Raw genomic sequence first — 18,615 nt, forward strand, 5'->3', positions numbered from 1 at the left:
CAATAAAAAGGTTTGGAGTTGCCTATAAATGCCACAAGATCGCAGCGAACTGAGCAAAGCATTATTTTGGGCTCAGTTAAACTGCTCAACTCAAAATAGTAGTTACTTGGCACCAAGATGGCGACAAAGTGATACATTTTTGCTTTGGCCTGAGCACAAAAATAGCCAAAAGCTAAAATTTTCAGCAAATAACAGAGGAGACCAAAATATTGGCAAATAGGTGAATTTGTGAATGCCAAACCACAAACATGAAAGGTTTCACTCTCAATGAATTTAATGTAAAAACCTATGAGTATATAGTACACCAATTAAATTTCTGCAATTTTTTTTTTTTTAATCTAATCATTAAAATTCTGGACATTGTTCTTGTGTTCACCGAGAAATGGATAAAAAAAAAAAAAACTCACTTTTCAAAGAGTGTGTTTTCTATTATGTTGGGAACTACACTTTTACTTTCACACTTATAATTAGCCCTCTGAGGGCAACTCCCACGAGACCTGTGATTAGATTGAGTTTGACAACCCTGCACTAGCGAAACTAGAACACTGTCTCATGACCAGTTAAACAACATGCCACAGGCCAAACAATCGACTCATTTGATTTAAAGGGGACACATTTTGCCAAACCAACGTTTTCTAGTATTTGGGATGTAATATTGTCTGTATGGTGCCTCAGTAAACGTGAAATATGAATTTAAATCGTCCACGCATTCCTGAGTCCCAGAGGCTTTTGTGCCGAGAAGCCTGAAATCAGGTCATTCGAATTTCTCGAGCTTATCTACGTCACTAGATCTCCGCTCACGAGCCGGCACTCTCAACATAGTGAACGCGTATGCTCTCACAAGTGGGTCTTCTACACAGAGGCAACCAATCAGCGGTAAGGGGGCGGTCTTAACCAAATATGGACAAAGCGGATGCAAAACTGAGTCAAACTGAGGTAGCTGTAACAAAGGCCTTTTCTGGACACCCTCTGTGACAAAACTAAGGTGTTTAAAAAAGAAAAAATGAAATAGACACTTAAAGTCCATGTTAGAGAGTCACTGTATAGAGGTCTAAATAGCCAAAATACGGGACTTTTAAAAAATAAAACAAAATAAAAATCATACACAGCAGTTTACTGTCCCACTCTTGTCCTGTAGGTCACCATAATGAAAATTGCCAAACACTGCAAGCTTTTATCACTGCAGCTCATTTGTCTCACAAATGTATGCACGGCAGTTGGAATGATAAAGATCTAACCTCACCTCAATCATGGCGAGTCAGGTGTAAATACAGTTTGCACAGCACAACTACAGCACTACGTACCGGCTCTGAAGAGGGCCCCAGCAGCATAATGCATAGCCAGAGCGTGAACCAGCTGTCTGGCTGTAGTGCAGAGCGGCCCCCTCTCAAACAGGGAGAAGGCGAGAGGAGTGTGGTCTGAAGCAATGTAGAGCTTGAGGGATGCATGGATGCTGACCAGCAGGTTGACTGGCTGAATAGTTAGCCTCTGCAGACGCACTGGCCGGACCAGTGCCTGTATTGACTGAAGTACCTACAGAACATTTACACAGTACAACATTATCATCTTCATCTTGGCCTAGATTGTCTCAGTTAATTCCATCACTACTGTCAAGAATTATGCACCTGTTCAGGGACGGTGGAGGCTGATCCAGACTCTTTACACTTCTGAGGCTTCACTGAGGCAAAGGTGGAGCCAGGGACGAAAGTGTGGAACAAGGTTTTGACATAGTAAACAAATGTGTCTTCAAGGTATATTCTAGCAGGCTGGACCTGGAAGTTAACCTGTGGAGGACACGAGCAAAGTTGTTTTGAGACTATAAATTGCAAACAAAGTGATGAAAGCAGGCTAAACACACGAAAGGAGAAGAAATAGTAGTAGTTGAAGAAGATATAGAAGAAACTAGGCTAAATGTTAGCTTATCTGGTAAGTACAGTGCGGTTGCACACTTGTCATGTTTATTGTGCTGAATGACTTTGGTGACATTATTATTATAGTTTGCAATTGCCAATAGATGCCAAGAAATGGCAGCAAAGCACTTTTTTTTCTAGTAGACTAGGCTATGGCCTGAGTAAATACATCTCCTCTCTTCAGTTCAGAAGTTGCTTGGCACCAAAGCAAACATAGCTTTGGCCTGAGCACAGAAACAGCGGACCGGTGAAATATTAGATTTGCCCCCCGCGCCAAAAAAACAAACAAACCCCAGAACAAAACAAAAATCAACAAATGAGCAAATTTATAAATATCGAACTCCAAATATGTGGGCGTTGACTGTACCCTGCATTAGAACACACTATAACAAGGTTTGGAGAACTGAATCCAACCTCGTCCAGGGTGCATCCATCCGCAGACAGGATTAGCCTCAGCTGGAGGAAACAAGAACGTTTAAACTCCTCCAGCATTTCAGGAGTCTCAGTGGGAACGTCGTGGTTACTCCACTGATCCCCGAGCTCGCCGCCTCCTCTCTGCTCCTGGCACAGCAGCACGGGGAAGTGGAAGCTTGCACGGTTGTATAGCTGGTTGTCCACTTGCAGGCACAAGCAGTAAACCTCGATCAGAAAGGCGTCAGGCATCAGAGTATAAATGGACGCTGTAGCTGCTCCAGGCTCGAGGGTGACCTCGGGGGGCAGGCACGTGGATGTTGGGGCCAGTCTGAGGTAGAGGTTGGTCAGTGTGAGTCTTAGCAGCTCCACAGAACCTGAGGGGTTGGTGATGTCATCACTCAACACGACGCTGGCGTCACTCAGAAGGACAGTTAGGGACAGCTTGGTAGACCTGAAAAAAGGAGTGCGAAAATAAATGAACATTCTCCATCTCCAACACAGATTAATTAAAGCACTCAAATTGTTTATAGAGCACAATAGTAGTGAGTTTTCTACCAACAGAGCACAATAACAAACACTGTCTGTTGTCATTTGCTCACATTAACCTGATATTTAATCACATAGATCTCCTGCTATTCAAACGTTAATGATGTTTGGTGTTGATGTAATGGAATAAAGCAGTAAGAGCCATGTTCTGAAATGTCATGGGAACACAGCAGGCTTTTATTCCCCTCCTGTGGTGGAAAAGATGGCACTTTGCATGTCACGTCTCTTAATAATTTCTGCATAGGAACTGCAAATCGAGCACCTGGGTTCTTTTGGTCAGAAAAATACACTAGTTGAAAGAAACACCACCAAGCAAGCATCTGTCTGCACACATACCTGCTGTGTTGGTTGATTACGCAATCTGCACCGCCCTCTGGTGACAGAGACAGAACCAAGGTTCCTCTCTCATACCCCACATCAATGTAGAGACAACCAAAACCTGGCAGGAATACCACCTGAGCAACAATAACAAGAGAAAATAGTTAACAGCAAAACTATTCATAACCAGCATTCACAAAGTCAAGAACTAGCAGATTCATAGCGACATCCAAGATTCTTTTCACAGATGTGTACTCAAACATGCATGTGCCAGATTTGAACCTCCGTCACTCCCAGATCAACATGATCAACTCCTCATGTGACAAAACGAAGCAGAGCCCACTGAAAACCTCACTCAGCAGTCATAACAAGCCTGACCTTTGACTTCTCACCCGTACCACACAGGTCAAATGAGGACCTCACAGTAACTAGAGATGCGCGGCCTCAGCCTCAACCCCAACCTGTGACTGGCTAGACACAACACGAAACGTTACACACCCTCCAGGTTACTCTAATCCCTGACCAGCTGAGCTGATCACACTAACTTTAAAACATTTGCATTGTCATTGCGTGTAACATCCTCTTGTACTGTATTATCTGAGAGCGTGCTATATCCTAACATGGGGCTAAATTCGTCAATTATTGCCAACTTTGGGCCTTTTTTATGATTTTTTGTGTGTGTGATTGACTGGACTAAAGAGAAACGAGAACACTATACACTGAACAGAGCTGTATCAAATAGTCTGCCTTTACAACGATATGTTTATCATCGTGGTTGTAGATTACAGTGCTATGGAACTGTACTATATCATCATGAGTCTGTCATGTGTATAATAATATTTTGGTCATGCGAGAGAGTCAAAACTATCAGGCTATTATGATGCAGCACAGTACAGCACACTAGCAATGGAATGATGAACATATTGTTTCACTAATCTCTCACTAACAGTATGTATCAGAACTAAAATCATTAGATTAGAAACAATATTTATGTATGCGCATGTTATCAGAGGCATCGCATCCTGATCGTGCAATCATATAACATATATCATTATCAAGTCCCTTGTGAAAGATGGGGGGGGGGGGGGGGAAGAAAAAATTAAATGACATTGCAACCCGATTTCATAAAGCTACTAGAGAATCAAACAAATTTGTAATTTTTTTGTGTGAGTGATGACACATGAGAACTCCCTTTCCAAAGGAACATTTTTACCTGAGTGCCAGGGCTATTGATGTCAATAGGGTCGGTCCAGTCTGTGCTGCCAACATTTGCTGCGGTTTTTAACAACAGCGTGGGCAGTGCTTCTCTCTGCCTGCAGTCGGGGAAACTAGAAAAGTGATAGTAGAGCTCATGGTGCACTGAGCTATTTGCAGCAAGTGGACAACAGTACACCTCGGTCCTTGGAGTTTCTGTAAAAGATGAGTTTAAAATATTGAGCAATTCAAAAAGGAGACGTGAGGAGGAGGAAAGTCTGTCATAGTCTTTCCTCACCTGTTACGTTCTCCTTAAGCACAAGCTGGAAAGGACATTTGTTGTGCACCAGCATGGGAGGGCAAGGATCCTCATTTAGTGTAATGTACGTCACTCCAAGATGCTCCTGGTATGTCAAGACTATGGCTCTAGCAAATACACATAGCAATGAACAAATCCATGATAATCGTCATTACAGTCTCTCACAGCCACACAAAATTGATCTGAGGAGACAAGCTCGACGGAGCCGTAACAGACCGAAGGCTAACAAGTCTTAAGAAAAGTCATGGGAAAACATGGGGCAAGTCGAGATGGACCAAGACGAGGTCAGGAACTGAAAGTGGGAATGTTGAGTGAGGGAATTTCATTACTGTTGCTTAGCATGCTACAAACTACTTCGTTGAGTCCTGTGCCAGCTTGGTCCGGGACCCTGCTCTAAATTGACTGTTGCTGCCACAGACTCTGTGCCAAAGTTAACCCACCTGCTGCTCGGGCCACCCCAAGAGTTTGTTTCACCCGGAACCGACACACTCTGTCTGAGGAAGTCTGGTCGGATGAGCGTGGGGAGGCTCCATGCTGTAGACCCATGTCTGGCATCGGGCCTTGATAATGAGCTGAAAAGCATGCATTTCACTGCCAAGGGAAACTCCACTTTTTCCTGGGCGCTGGTTTGAAGACGATCCCAGCATGGCAAAGAGTAGGGTTTGGTCTGAGACGCCGCTTCAGACGGAGCCAGGTCGAACACTGTAGTCTCTGGTATGTCACAGGCCTGTGCAAAGGACATACCATAAACTTGTACTGCATTTGTCTTTAAAAAGGAAATCAACACAAGAGACGTTATTTCGAAAAGTTGAGAAACATGGAAAGAAAAACTTAAGACTGGAGGAGAATACTGTACAGGGGGCACAGATGGGGAGAAGACATTGCAGGAATGCACATGTTGAAACCATATTATTATTATTATTCTATTTACTTTTCCCAACTGTGCTTTGTGTTAATTTGGTTTCTTAGAAGTGATGGGCTGGATTAAAGTCCATGGGATTGGCTTTTAAGAGATGAGGAACAGAGAGTATGGACTGGTATGTAAATGTTTTCAAGATTTGCACCCACTTTGTTGTTATTTAAGGCATTTTGTTTTAGGATTTCAGTCCGTACTTTAGTGGCAACTGGCACGCTTTGGCTTTTTTCTCTAGGGAGATCTTAAAGCTTGTGAAATGACATCATTACATTGTTGCTCTCTTGGGGGGGACAAGCAGCAGATGAAAGAGAGAAGGGAAACCTGCATCCAATTCTGGATGTTAGTTTAATACCCCTAAGAAGTGCCATTGACTCATGGTGAGAACAGTGGAGCAAAATGATCTGATGGAAAAATGGCTTGCTGTGTCCCTCTAATCCATTTGTGTGGTCGTTACGGGGTGTGTGTGTGTATGAGTCATGTGCGCAGTGTATTTACTGTACGTGTGAAGCAGTAGTAAGGACAGGAGACATCATGCAGTGCCATAGACAAGCAAAAACATTTTGGCTTTGTACGAACTTTGCTCTGAAAGGAAAACCGTGACGTGTATTGTGTTGTCATTGTTCTCTTTCTACTTTGAAACAGCAATTTACAGCATTGGTCTAGAAATGTACATGAACATTTCCGCTTATTACCTGGTTATCATTTCCCAGCTTGTGGTCAGTGAGCAGAGGCCTGTAGTGTATTGTGTAAGGAGTGCTGTTGACAAGGATCGTTCTGTCCGCTATCTGGAGAATCTGGATGCCATGTTTTACCGTAGATGACACACAGAACTGACACAGCTGTGGACGAAATGACAGATGGCAATATTAGCCATGAAATGCTTCATAAATCAAACATTTATTTGCTTGATGTGGTTACTATGGCATCAGTAGCAGATAGAAGTATTAGACTGAAACAGCACTTATTAAGTACACCTGTATAATCAAATTAGAAATGACAATAATAGCCCTGCATCCACCAAGGCTGAACTGTCTTAAAAAATGTCAAACTTGATGATGATGTGTTCCGCAATACTCCAGTCCTATAGGTGGCAACTAACTAACTAACTGTGACAGTAACAATGGTTTTGATTGTCAGCGATGAACTTAATATGTTCATCGGAGGAGGAACTTCCAGTTTTATAGAACTGCAAATTGAAAGTTATTTCTATTTTGCTCACCCGATCAAACTCCACTTTAACACATTTCGTATGATGAGTTCGACATACTGGATCTGCAAGCTTCAGCTTCAGTAAGAAACAATATTAAACAAACTCACTTATTTTACCCAGGCAGGATTTTAAAGACAACTTTCCAGTTCTCAATAAATTGTGGAGCTGTACCAATTAAGGGTCTTTCCATTCATCCTTTCAGGTTTATCAATGACCCAAAGACTTTCAACATTGCAAACGAACAGTTACAGATCATGTTGGTAAAATAGCCAATATTGTTGTCTCATGTGACTCTCACCTTCTGTCTTCCAGGGAAGGCTCCCAGGGTGATGTTTGCCTCTACATATCCTTCCTCATCCAAGGTTACCACCTCAGAATCGGTGCCCTCTTTCCATCGAGGGGAGGTGAGATCATGAACAAGTTTCATGGCTGTAGACTTGTGGACAGTGTTTGTTTGAGCCCAATAGATGCCAATTTGGAAAGCTTCCTACATCAGAGGCACAAAGGACAGTGTGTAATAAAGCACGATGATAATTCATTTAGACTAAAAACTGAATGCTATAGATGCCTCTCTACCTTGAAGTTGGGTGGTACTATGACCTTGCCGGCTGGAATCTGCAGCACAATGGTCTCTCCCTCAAAAAGCCACAGATCCCACTGGGAGTGATTAGCTAACAGGGCCCAGGGCAGCAGCTCCACCAGCAGGGTGCTGAGGCCCAATTTCCAGCACGATAACTTTACCTGCATGGGACTGTCCCACTGGGCAAGGGGCTCCGGCACTGACCTAGTTGAAGCAGTAGTGGAAGCACTGCATTTGAATTCACTCCAGTCACATCAATTTCATTTTACTACTGTGGCTAATGAGTACTTAGACATAATTCAATGAAAAGAAGCAGCCAGTGATCTGGGAACACAGGAACACACAGTCATTAATATTGTTATACAGCCCATAGTAATAAATGGATGGTTTGAGCATGAGTAGATTTGAAGGAACCTCTAAAACTGACAATATGAATGGCTTGTTCTGTGCAGTGAGCTTAGTTTGATGACACTAGCATGCCAATACAGTGGCGAGCTTAGTACAAATGTAAGCCACAGCACCATGACTCCGTCTGTAAACGTCTCCCCACAGACACATAAACAACGAGGACATACATATAGACAAAGTGACAAACACACAGCTACCTGTAATTTAGCTCTGATAAACAAATGTCATAGACAGTTTAGTTTGTTAACTAAACAATTTAACCTAATTGCCAAAACTAAGGGGGACCGTTCTCCTGTCCACTTGCTACAGTATGTTTTACACTTCTTAAGTAAAGCAGTAGACCACCTAAAGCAGTCATTTAGAGTTGTATATAAACAGACATTTTATATTTTAAATATATATATATATGAGACAGGCCATTAGCACACGTGATACATGAACACAGAAAGTTAGTAAACAACTTCGGTGATACAAACAGATATAGACGACAAGCATCCAGGTACACAGATACTATAGAATACTGAAATACTGTAGTCAAAACAGGCATTTGTGCAGTCATTTCACAGTAATCACAGTCTTGTGAATCGTATAAAGAGTCCTGAGACCAGCATAAAGTCCTCTCTGTTCAAGCTCAAGTTCAAACCCATTAAATGTGACCTGGTATCGACTCTGCTCTACAACTGCCAGTGCTCTGCTTGAGGTACCTACTTCCACTGTGGTTAACCTTTATTATATACAGTACTGGTGTTTTTGTTTAATTGGTACACTGGTCTTGTCGTGGGGGTTAGCCAAATGTTTGGTTCAGGGATCACTTTGCAGGGCTTTGTGAGGAAAGAGAAAACATTCAAAGAATGAAATGCAACTGATGGCATCGTGAAGCCGAACGCGGCTTTCTGAGAGGCACGCTGCTTTAAAAGCACACGACGACAGCATGCGAGTGTGTGTCCTCGCTACATAGAAAGATGTTAGTTCAATGATCCTAGAAGTGCTTCCCTAAAATCCAACAGAAAGAAACCAAATCAAATTTGGTGCTTCAACTCCTTTGACCCTTCAAGAGCCATGCAGTTGAACCTCTACGTTGAATAGTATAGACCACTGCAACTGACAGTGAACATTTACATATTTTGATTGGATTTCGAAACAATTTTGAAACCATTCGTCTAAATGAGTCAATCAATCTTTCGATGCTTGCTGAACTGAGGTCTTAAGTGACTTCATGCATTACGGTGGTCCAAACTCCAAAGGTTTGTGCAACAAGGAGGAGTATTTCCCCATGTTTATACAATTAGTACAAAGAGGGAAGTATAAAATTGACAAGTGATATGGAATGAGGCGGCACGGTGACCGACTGGTTAGAGCGTCTGCCTCACAGTTCTGAGGACCATGGTTCAATCCCCGGCCCAACCTGTGTGGAGTTTGCATGTTCTCCCCGTGCCTGCGTGGGTTTTCTCCAGGCACTCCGGTTTCCTCCCACATCCCAAAAACATGCGTTGTAGGTTGATTGAAGACTCTAAATTGCCGTAGGTGTGAATGTGAGTGTTAATGGTTGTTTGTTTAAATGTGCCCTGCGATTGGCTGGCAACCAGTTCAGGGTGTACCCCGCCTCCTGCCCGTTGATAGCTAGGATAGGCTCCAGCACTCATGCGACCCTAGTGAGGATAAGCGGCTCAGAAAATGGATGGATATGGAATGACATATTGAGGAATTATGATACACCCAATATGTATAGTGTATGAACAACCTGTTAAGATGCATAGTATGTACTATATGTGTGATATTGCGCATTGAAGTAATATTTTAACAGTGAGGACATATTAAGAGTTATGGATATGGATACTAGTATAAAAAGTGTCTGGTATGTATGTTAATATGCACAACATTGATCGAACATATGCAATATGTATGACATTATTGCAGTGTCCAGGAGTACCGTAATTTCTCGTGTATAATGCGCATTTTTTTCTCAAAAAAAGTGTAAAAAAATCAGTGTTGCGCATTATACATAGGAAGGTATGACAGGGGTACGTATGACTGCATAATATCTACAGTTGTGCTCATAGGTTTACATACCCTGGCAGAATTTGTGAAATATTATTATTATTATTTCAATTACGATTGATGACTGAACAACAACCATCATTGATTTCTTTATGGTTATGTTTTGTTTGATGATAATTCTTTTCTGAAATGCTTGACAGTTTCATTTGAATCTCAATAAAATAAAAACTAAGGTGTTTCGCCTGGCCCTTCATGTTTTTAAAGAATTGTACCCATCTTACAAATTCTGCCTTGGTAATCAAACATATGAGCACAACTGTGTTTTTCCGCATTCACTAAATAAAAGTAGGGCTGTGAATTTCAAAATAAGAGCAAGTAAATGAAAAGAAAGTGTTACGTGTTCAAATAAAGTGCTTAGCTTCAGAATAATTATTTGAAAAAAATTAATACAATAAAGATAATACTTCATGTTTTGATCATAGGGGTAGAAGCAAAATCATGCATTGTAAAAATGCATTATACATAGGTGGAAGGGTTTTCCATAATTTTGAGGTCAACTTTGGGGGTGCGTAATATACACGGGTGCGCATTATACACGAGATATTACGGTATTATACGGTATTATGGTATTATATATATATTTCTTTTTTTCGGGTGAGGAGGTGCCACTGAAAAGGGCGCAGATACCCATTCAGAATCATAATGACATTAAATCGATCCGTCCACACCACTTTTTTTTTTTTTTTTTTTTTTTTTTTAAATCACCCACTCTACCTGAAGTCGGATCTCAAACTCGGGAAGTGAGACGAATCTTACAAGCATGTCACGGAACTCATGCTATCTGATTCTCACGTAAAACACTACCTGTATCGTTAATAGTTACGTTTTGTTGTACAGTACGTTTGTACGACTCAGAAGGACTGGGAGCACAGAACTCTGGCCTTACGTGTCACAAGCTTTATAAATTCCGACTCTCAGTGGAAATTGGACACGCGGTCACCAGACTGCGTCATGAGTCTCACTACCAACACTGTAAAACATGAGGTATTTGTTCAGCTTGAAATAAAGTCACAATTTACATTTTACTCAGATATTTGTAATTTTATCTCTACTTACCTCGATAGGTCTTGCATCATGTACTCAACACTGGCTGAATTGAAATATCTTCAAAATAGCCATGGAAATAGTTACATATTTTATTTTACTCTGAGCCAACAGCCAGTGGCAAAGGTCATTCAAAAAATTTTGCCAGCAGTGCAGTGCCTATTGTATTGTTCACAAAAAATAAATAAAATAAATAAATAAATACCAATTGCAGCGGTTTTTTAAAATGTTTTTATGCTGTATGCACTAATAATACTACTGTTATTTAATTTCATGTACAGTTTACATGTTTTTTTTCCCCATGTAAATGTGTTGTTTAAACTACAGTTCATACAAAAATGTTAAAATAAAACTTTTTCCAACTGGCATGAAGTTTTGGTTGGTGATTAGCATTCCAGACAAGTTTCACCATGTATGACTAGTATTGATCTGGTAGGCATTTCCGTCCGACTTATATTATATGAAAGATCTTTGCACCGTTTGGTGTGCTGAGAGGAGTTTGATTTATGGCTCTGAAGCAGATGAGAAAAAAAAGACTCAAAAGTTCAAAAGTAAATAGAATCAGATCTTTAAATAGTTTGTGTTGTCAAATGCAAATGATTTGAATGCATACTATATTGTAGTAGCTATGAACTTTCAGGGTGCAGTGTATCCCGCCTCTTGCCCAAAGTCATCTTTACGATAAGCTTTAGTGACCCTGAACAGGACAAGTGGGAGAAAATGTATTGCCCATTCATCATAAGGGATGGAATAGAACGGTAAGTTCACCTCAAAAACAGTTGAGAGTTGTTGCTTTAACACATCAATGAGGGTTGAAATACTGACCGAAAACATTCTACACTGGGTGGAAAGATTCAAATGAGTCTTTTTTTTTTTTTTTTTTCCCACATCAATTTTGCCCATTGAAATGAGTGGAAATTAGATTAATCTGTTCCTGCCCACAAAAAACCAAAAGCATTTTAACTTTTTGTGTTTTGTTTTCAATCACAATAAATAGAAGTGGATTGTATAAAACCATTGTAAGCGATAATGTAATGAAATGAATTTAGAAAGTGTCATTACTGTATGGATGGGACAAGCCCAAAGCCACAATGCAACTGTAGTGTTGTACATCTGCCTTGAAAGGGCGTCACCGAGTGATTGACGTCGGTTAGTCTGTGTGTGAGCGTCTTGGCATGGCTTTTAGCTTCTGTAGTTCCTTGCGAGTGTTCGCATTTTATATTTGACTGTTTTCCTGTTCTATAAACGACAGAGTGCATCTGCGTGTGCGGCTCTCTTTTTTTTTTCACTTCACTTGAGCGGCAGTGTATCTGAAGTTCGCGCTTAAACTAACATTTTGGATTGCAAAACAAACAAAAATAATTTGACAAAGCAATGGTTTGTAACTTGAAAAACTTGTAAATTGAGGCACTAATAAGTCGTACCACTGTACCATGCACTAAATTGTTGCAACACCATGGAAGTCAAACGTAACTATTCTTCACTTGCTCTCATGGATACAGGGCACAGAGGAGGGAGCAACTATATCGGCATACCTGGCAGCATCTTTGGAGCTGTAAGGCCATGGAGGCTCAGCGGAGGCCTTTTGACCATAGAAATCACACAGGACGTTTTCCAGTTTGTCCTCAACTCCATTCTTATCCAGTATCTGTTTGATGAGGCTTGTGGAGATGGGCACAGCACAGTGGGAAGCATCCTTATCCTCACTGTAAAAGACCGCAAAGAGCATGCAATCGGGTGTAGAGGTGACAACACACAAGAGTTGGCCAAAAAAGCGGATGTTTAATGTAGACTAAACTCAAACAGAAAGCGCGATGCAAGTTGAAAGTGCTCACAGAAAAATCTGAATGTTAATGCTTAATTGTATATGTTACAAAAGCCTACAACAGTGCAGTGAAGAGTGAATTGAAGTGAAGAGGCTTTTGATTGTAAGCCTCTGTTTTCTAATGTGGTTACCAACATGACCTGATCAGGACATGGTGGTTCTGCTTGAGACCTGTCTGTCTCGCTTGTGTTACACCCGCAGTTCTGTCCATTAAAGCCCACAACTATGTGTAATTACAGGAAGGAAAGATGAGCCGCTGACCAGTGAACAGTGAAAATTGAATCCTTCCTTGAGGTTTATGTGCGTGCGTGTGTGCACGCATAAAGATATATTTCCACTTGTGGCTTCTGTCGAGTGTATTTGTGAGTACGGAAAGGGATAAGGCATGGATTGAGTTGGGGTACCAGGGAATGGAGAATGGAAGTTTGTGGTGAGACATGGTGTATTCACGGGACACTATGTAAATACAAGGATCATTGTGGTTCCAACCCAGGGAGGACAAGACACTGAAATGTTTTCGGTTCAATCCTTTTCCGACTTATCTGAAACAACAGGAGCTAAATATATATTCCAGTCACTAACCCACAGACCTGCCTAAAAACTCTCTCACAGGAGTCCATTACATTCAATCAGTAGTTGCTACCAAAAGTATGAATTTCCCTCCGTTCACTTTCATAACACGACAGTTTATTCATGCACAGATGACAAATACGGTAGGAGTAGCTACCATACACTGTATACATCTGGTAGTAATTTCCCAAGGGGCCACCCACACCGATGCATAAACACCAATGTTACTGAAAGTCAAAGCATCTGACATTTCTACATGCGTGACATGACACATGAGGTATCATGGTGATGTTATCCAGTGATGTTATTACACTGCTTCCTTCAGATGAATTACAGATGGATGCTGATTATTTTAGGGCAAATGTTGATGTAAATGACATTTTGTCTGAGAAGAACCCTCAATGATAAACTGTAAACAGTCTCTTACAGGATGTTTTGAACAAATGAACACAGATATGCACACCCGCGCAGTGGTGACTGCCCATGCTGATGTGATGACGGTCACACATAAAATGGCACATACTGTATGTAGCTAACCAAGTCAAACACATGGATACTGGATATCCACTTGAACACGAGTGGATACATGCATCTAAACACACACAGAGCCAAGGTGGGAACAAAAACCTGCTCTCTGTTAGGGTCTCTATGTAAATTAGGGGTAATTATGGTTAGACCTGACATGTTGGAATTAAGGTTGCGTTTCTGCTGCCAAGCTCACTTCCTGTTCTCCTGAGACGGTGCTTGGATCTCCCTGGATTGTGAGCTAATGTTGGCTAACAGAAACCAAAATGTGGTGGAACAAAATCTTACGTGTCTCTCCCACTACACTCGATCGAAGCATAACAAGCCAGAAAAAAAAAAAAGAATCAGAGTCTCCTTTGCCACCATAGTTAAAATAAGACTAAAAGACTAATGATCTGCCACAACACTGTAAGAACAAACATGACATACAGTATGTAGCTTTCTCTGTGTGTCTACCTCATCTGTTACTACTGTATACATTTTCAAATCAATAAGGTTGATGCTGTATGGGTTTTAATGATTATTATTTCTATGAATTAGTTACTAGTTACCTGGCCTGAAAAGTGAGGTGATGCGTGAGGTCTGCTTCAGTGTTGAACAGGGGCTCTTGGTGGCCCTGTCCTGGAACCAGCTGGCTTTCCCTCAGTCCAAGGCTTCTCTTCTCTATGTGGATGATTACCGGGTCTGGCAAGTGGCTCCTCATGACAAACAGTGGACTAAAAACAACCTGCATGAGGGAATTAATATGTTGAGACAGTATTGTACATCATTCCTTCAATGTTTTATTCAATGAAAAGTCATCCAACTAGTACAGGGGTGATTGAAACAGATATCAACAACTTCAGGCAAACTTGTGACTATTTAAAATTTATAAAACCCTTTTGACGAATAAAATGAATGGCTTTAGGTTTCCCTTGCCCAGACGCGAATCACCGGAGCTCGAAGGAGAGTGCCTGGTGGCTGGGCCTGCACCCATGCGGCCCGGCTGGGCACAGCCTGAAAAGGTAACGTGGGTCCCCCTTCCCATGGGCTCAGCACCTGTGGGAGGGGCCATAGGGTCGGATGGAGTGTGAGCTGGGCGGTGGCCGAAGGTGATCCAATCCCCGGCTACAGAAACTGGCTCTAGGGACGAGGAATGTCACCTGTCTGGCAGGGATGGAGCCCCAGCTTGTGAGTGAGGTTGAGAAGTTCTGACTAGATATAGTTGGGCTCACCTCCACACACGGCGTGGGCTCTGGTACCAGTCCTCTTGAGAGGGGCTGGACTCTTTTCCCACATTGGAGTTGCCCATGGTGAGAGGCGCAGAGCAAGTGTGGGTATACTTACTGCCCCCCGGGTACATTGGGGTTCACCCCAGTGGACGAGAGGGTAGCCGGGTCCTGACTGTTGTTTGTGCCTGTGCACCAAACAGCAGTTCAGAATACCCACCCTTTTTGGAGTCCTTGGAGGGGGTGCTGGGGAGCGCTCCTGCTCCATTGTTCTGCTGGGGGACTTCAATGCTCCCGTGGGCAATGACAGTGAGACCTGGAAGGGCGTGATTGGGATGATGGGTACCGGCTGGCCAAGCGGAATGCTTCCAGGACGCCTCCCTGGTGAGGTGTTCCGGGTTCATCCCACCGGGAGGAGACCCCAGGGACGCCCCAGTACACGCTGGAGAGACGCAATCTCTCAGCTTGCCTGGGAACGCCTCGGTATCCCCTCAGAAGAGCTGGAGGAAGTGGCTGGGGAGAGGGAAGTCTGGGCTTCCCTGCTAGAGCTACTGCCCCTGTGATCCGACCTCGGATAAGCAAAAGAAAATTGATCGATGGATAAAATCTCAAGATTCAAGATTCACTGTCATGTTGAAAGTACAAACACAGTAGCTATGCAGTGAAAGTCTCACTTTGCTTACTTGCCTGGACACAGGGCTAAGACTAGGTAAAAAATAAAATAAAAATAAAATTCATTCAATCCCAGCCATTTTTTAAAAGAGAACCCCCCTCAGTACCAGCCATTTTAGAGGATTTTGACCCGATCTTTCAAAGCACACGGAATATTGTGTTCTACGACTATATAAACATGGCAACCACCAAAAGAAAGATTAGACTTCCATCTTTCAAATAAAAAAAAGTTTGTTTCTACCCTTTTCCGTTCTTTAGTAATTAGCGGTAGAATATAGGTAAATTATACCAAAATTCTAAGTTGTATGATACACTGCTGCCATTTAGTGTCGGCTTTTATGGGCATTAAAATTGCTCTCAGGCCTAATCCCATGGTGAGGTGTGACGTGAGCCCCCCCTGAAGCCTATTGCGCAAAAAAACGTAAAAGACGTAAAACTACGGCTTTGGGATTAGGTGATCAAGTTTTAAAAGACGTAAAACTACGTTTTGGTATTAAATGAGTTACTTTAAGCAATCGCTTCTTTAAGCAATAGAAAATATGTTTAATCAAGTCAGATTCCAGTATTGTATGAAAGAACAGCACGTAGTTTAACATCCATGTTATTGATTACGATTATTAAGAGAAATGCAAATATCTTTTGTATTTGGTAGCATGTGCAGATATTGTTGACATGTAAATGACTAAGTATGTGCAAATATGTTGTGTAAGGTGCTGTTTTTCTAGTAATTTAGTAGCTTGTCAACCAGTTGATAAAAAAGTATTTTTCAACCTTGTACGGTATTCTATTCAATAATTATTATTCAAATTATTCCTACAAATTATTCCTAATTTGTAAATGAAAGCTTTTTTTATCCTGCCAATAATACACATAAAATAATATTATTTGACAGAGAAAGAAAGAGGCTAGTCACATTTTGTCACTGGTTATGCATACTGTATGTAGTTTTAATTATGTGATTAAGGATATTGAAATTGGATTGTGCTTCTGAAATGAGTGATACTGAATGGAATTACCATTCATTACAGTCTTTAGGGTGTGCTTACACTTGGGTTGCTTCTAGGGCTGTTCACGAATGGGTGGTGACTCGAGTTGCAATTCAAGTGGGTGTGGACAAGCGATCATCGAATGAGAATTTTCAGGACTCAAACCAGAACGAATCTTAGAATATCTCAAGGAAGCCCAGTTTATTTGTATAGCCCTTAATCACGAAAGCGTCCCAAAGGGTTTCAAAGGCCCACAGTTGACGAAGCTCGACGTCCCCTGATTTAAACCCCTCAACCAGGAAAGAAAAAATTCAAAACACATTTGGGGAAAAAAATAAAATAAAATCTGACGAGCAGCAACTGCTGCCACACCGCATTTACTTAAAAAATACAAAATATTTCAATATCCTGTGAATACGGCCCACGCCATTTGACTTACTGCACATAGTTTCTGCACATATGCACAGTTGTACAGGAGTTCTTTCTTGTAGTTGATCATGGATCACAGATGCAAATAGCTGTCGCCCTCCAGTGAGATGATGATTTCTGTGGACGTAGGTATCCGACTGCCGTGCCCAAGGAGCTGCATGGATGTTCATGGCAGACAGTGACAACAGTATAATAAGTGCAACAAAGTTACACAAGCTCCAACACAGTGTGGCAGATGGTGACAACTAAAAGAAAGAAGGCAGATGGTCCCAGCCAGCATGGATTTACGCATTTTACAGCACCAAGACAGGCATAAAACCAACCGTTTCTACTTTTGGCCACAGTACAGTGAGGGATCCTGGTAAAAGTAAGCCATTTTAAACTAAAAATAAATACTTTTCTGGAGGGAGAAGCGTCAGCCAAATCAATATCAAATCGGGATTTAGAGGGGGAGTCTGAGTCCTAGTTGGTTGAAATGAAATATGTGATAATTCTAATGAAGTGTCACATTTGATTATGCGTAAGCGAATGCTCCATGAGCAAAAGACGGCCTATAAATTATAGCATAAAGTACAAATTATATCTATTAAGTTGAGGAGAGGTGTTGGAATTGCCGTCACGTTAGTCTCATCCATCTTCATCTTTTTCATACCCTGCAGATGCTCTCGGGCAGTGCAGACGCTTTTCTGCTCGTTCTGCTTGCATAGCCTTTGTTGACATTTTTCTTGTTGGTAAGATTGTTTTTCTTCTTCCAAAGAAATTAGAAGCAGCGACTCCTGGATACTTTTACATCTGCAGGGCTATACTTTTTTTTTGTAGATGGTCAGTTGTTGCCATATTCCAATATTTTTTTGATACCCCCTTACCATTACGTGAGCGTGGCCTGCTAATTAGCACAAGACTGATATTAGCAACGAGACTAGGAACAAGATGTCTCCATTTTCCAATGAAGACTATCATAAACTGCTACACAAGATGCTGGTCCTGGAAACGAAAAGTCTTGAAGTGTATGTGGATGTAAATGGGCAGTCGGGGAATGAAACCAATCTACCGATGTCTCAAAATGGTGAGCAGAAGCATGCTAACAGAGTCACTTAGCTCCACAAAGAGGATGGATGTGGACTGTGGAAACGGTAATGGATCAGCCAGCAGTTCTCTCTGGAATTTACTGGGAGCAAATCCTAAACATATGGAACAACATCTAAAAGGGAGGACAGAACAATAGCAGATTACCGAGAAATCCAGCTGGCCTGCGATGCGTGCTTTTTCAATCCCGAGAGAGCGGCCGTGGACGGTCGCCACAGCGAAGAGCAAGAAAAGAGGACGCAAGTCAATGCAAAACATTGACATCAGACTTACAAATAGATTTGAGCAACTTTTACAAGACCCTGGCCAAGAATGGCCATCCCCCACCACTACTGAAAGGTATGAAACTAGATCATACAAGAACAAAATGGCACCCCAAATGTTAATAGTTAGTGAT

General features: G+C 41.7%; 1 protein-coding gene across 6 annotated transcripts in view; it reads right to left on the reverse strand.

The window, feature by feature from the left end:
• The window catches only part of LOC133401149 (intermembrane lipid transfer protein VPS13B-like), a 482,547-nt gene that overhangs the window by 11,643 nt on the left and 452,289 nt on the right, over positions 1–18,615 (reverse strand). For 5 of the 6 annotated variants that reach the window (XM_061673722.1, XM_061673719.1, XM_061673718.1 and 2 more), the window contains 12 exons: positions 14,389–14,564; positions 12,453–12,623; positions 7,404–7,611; positions 7,126–7,314; positions 6,310–6,456; positions 5,142–5,428; positions 4,681–4,808; positions 4,402–4,598; positions 3,207–3,325; positions 2,325–2,775; positions 1,626–1,784; positions 1,305–1,533 (listed from right to left, as the gene is read on the reverse strand). In XM_061673722.1, coding sequence (XP_061529706.1) covers positions 1,305–1,533; positions 1,626–1,784; positions 2,325–2,775; positions 3,207–3,325; positions 4,402–4,598; positions 4,681–4,808; positions 5,142–5,428; positions 6,310–6,456; positions 7,126–7,314; positions 7,404–7,611; positions 12,453–12,623; positions 14,389–14,564 — 2,461 coding nt within the window. Of the gene's footprint in view, positions 1–1,304; positions 1,534–1,625; positions 1,785–2,324; positions 2,776–3,206; positions 3,326–4,401; positions 4,599–4,680; positions 4,809–5,141; positions 5,429–6,309; positions 6,457–7,125; positions 7,315–7,403; positions 7,612–12,452; positions 12,624–14,388; positions 14,565–16,641; positions 17,287–18,615 lie in introns of those variants that run through there. The other variant, XM_061673724.1, reaches the window with a different exon arrangement.

This window comes from Phycodurus eques, chromosome 4, assembly GCF_024500275.1.
Source record: "Phycodurus eques isolate BA_2022a chromosome 4, UOR_Pequ_1.1, whole genome shotgun sequence".
Taxonomy (NCBI): Eukaryota; Metazoa; Chordata; class Actinopteri; order Syngnathiformes; family Syngnathidae; genus Phycodurus; species Phycodurus eques.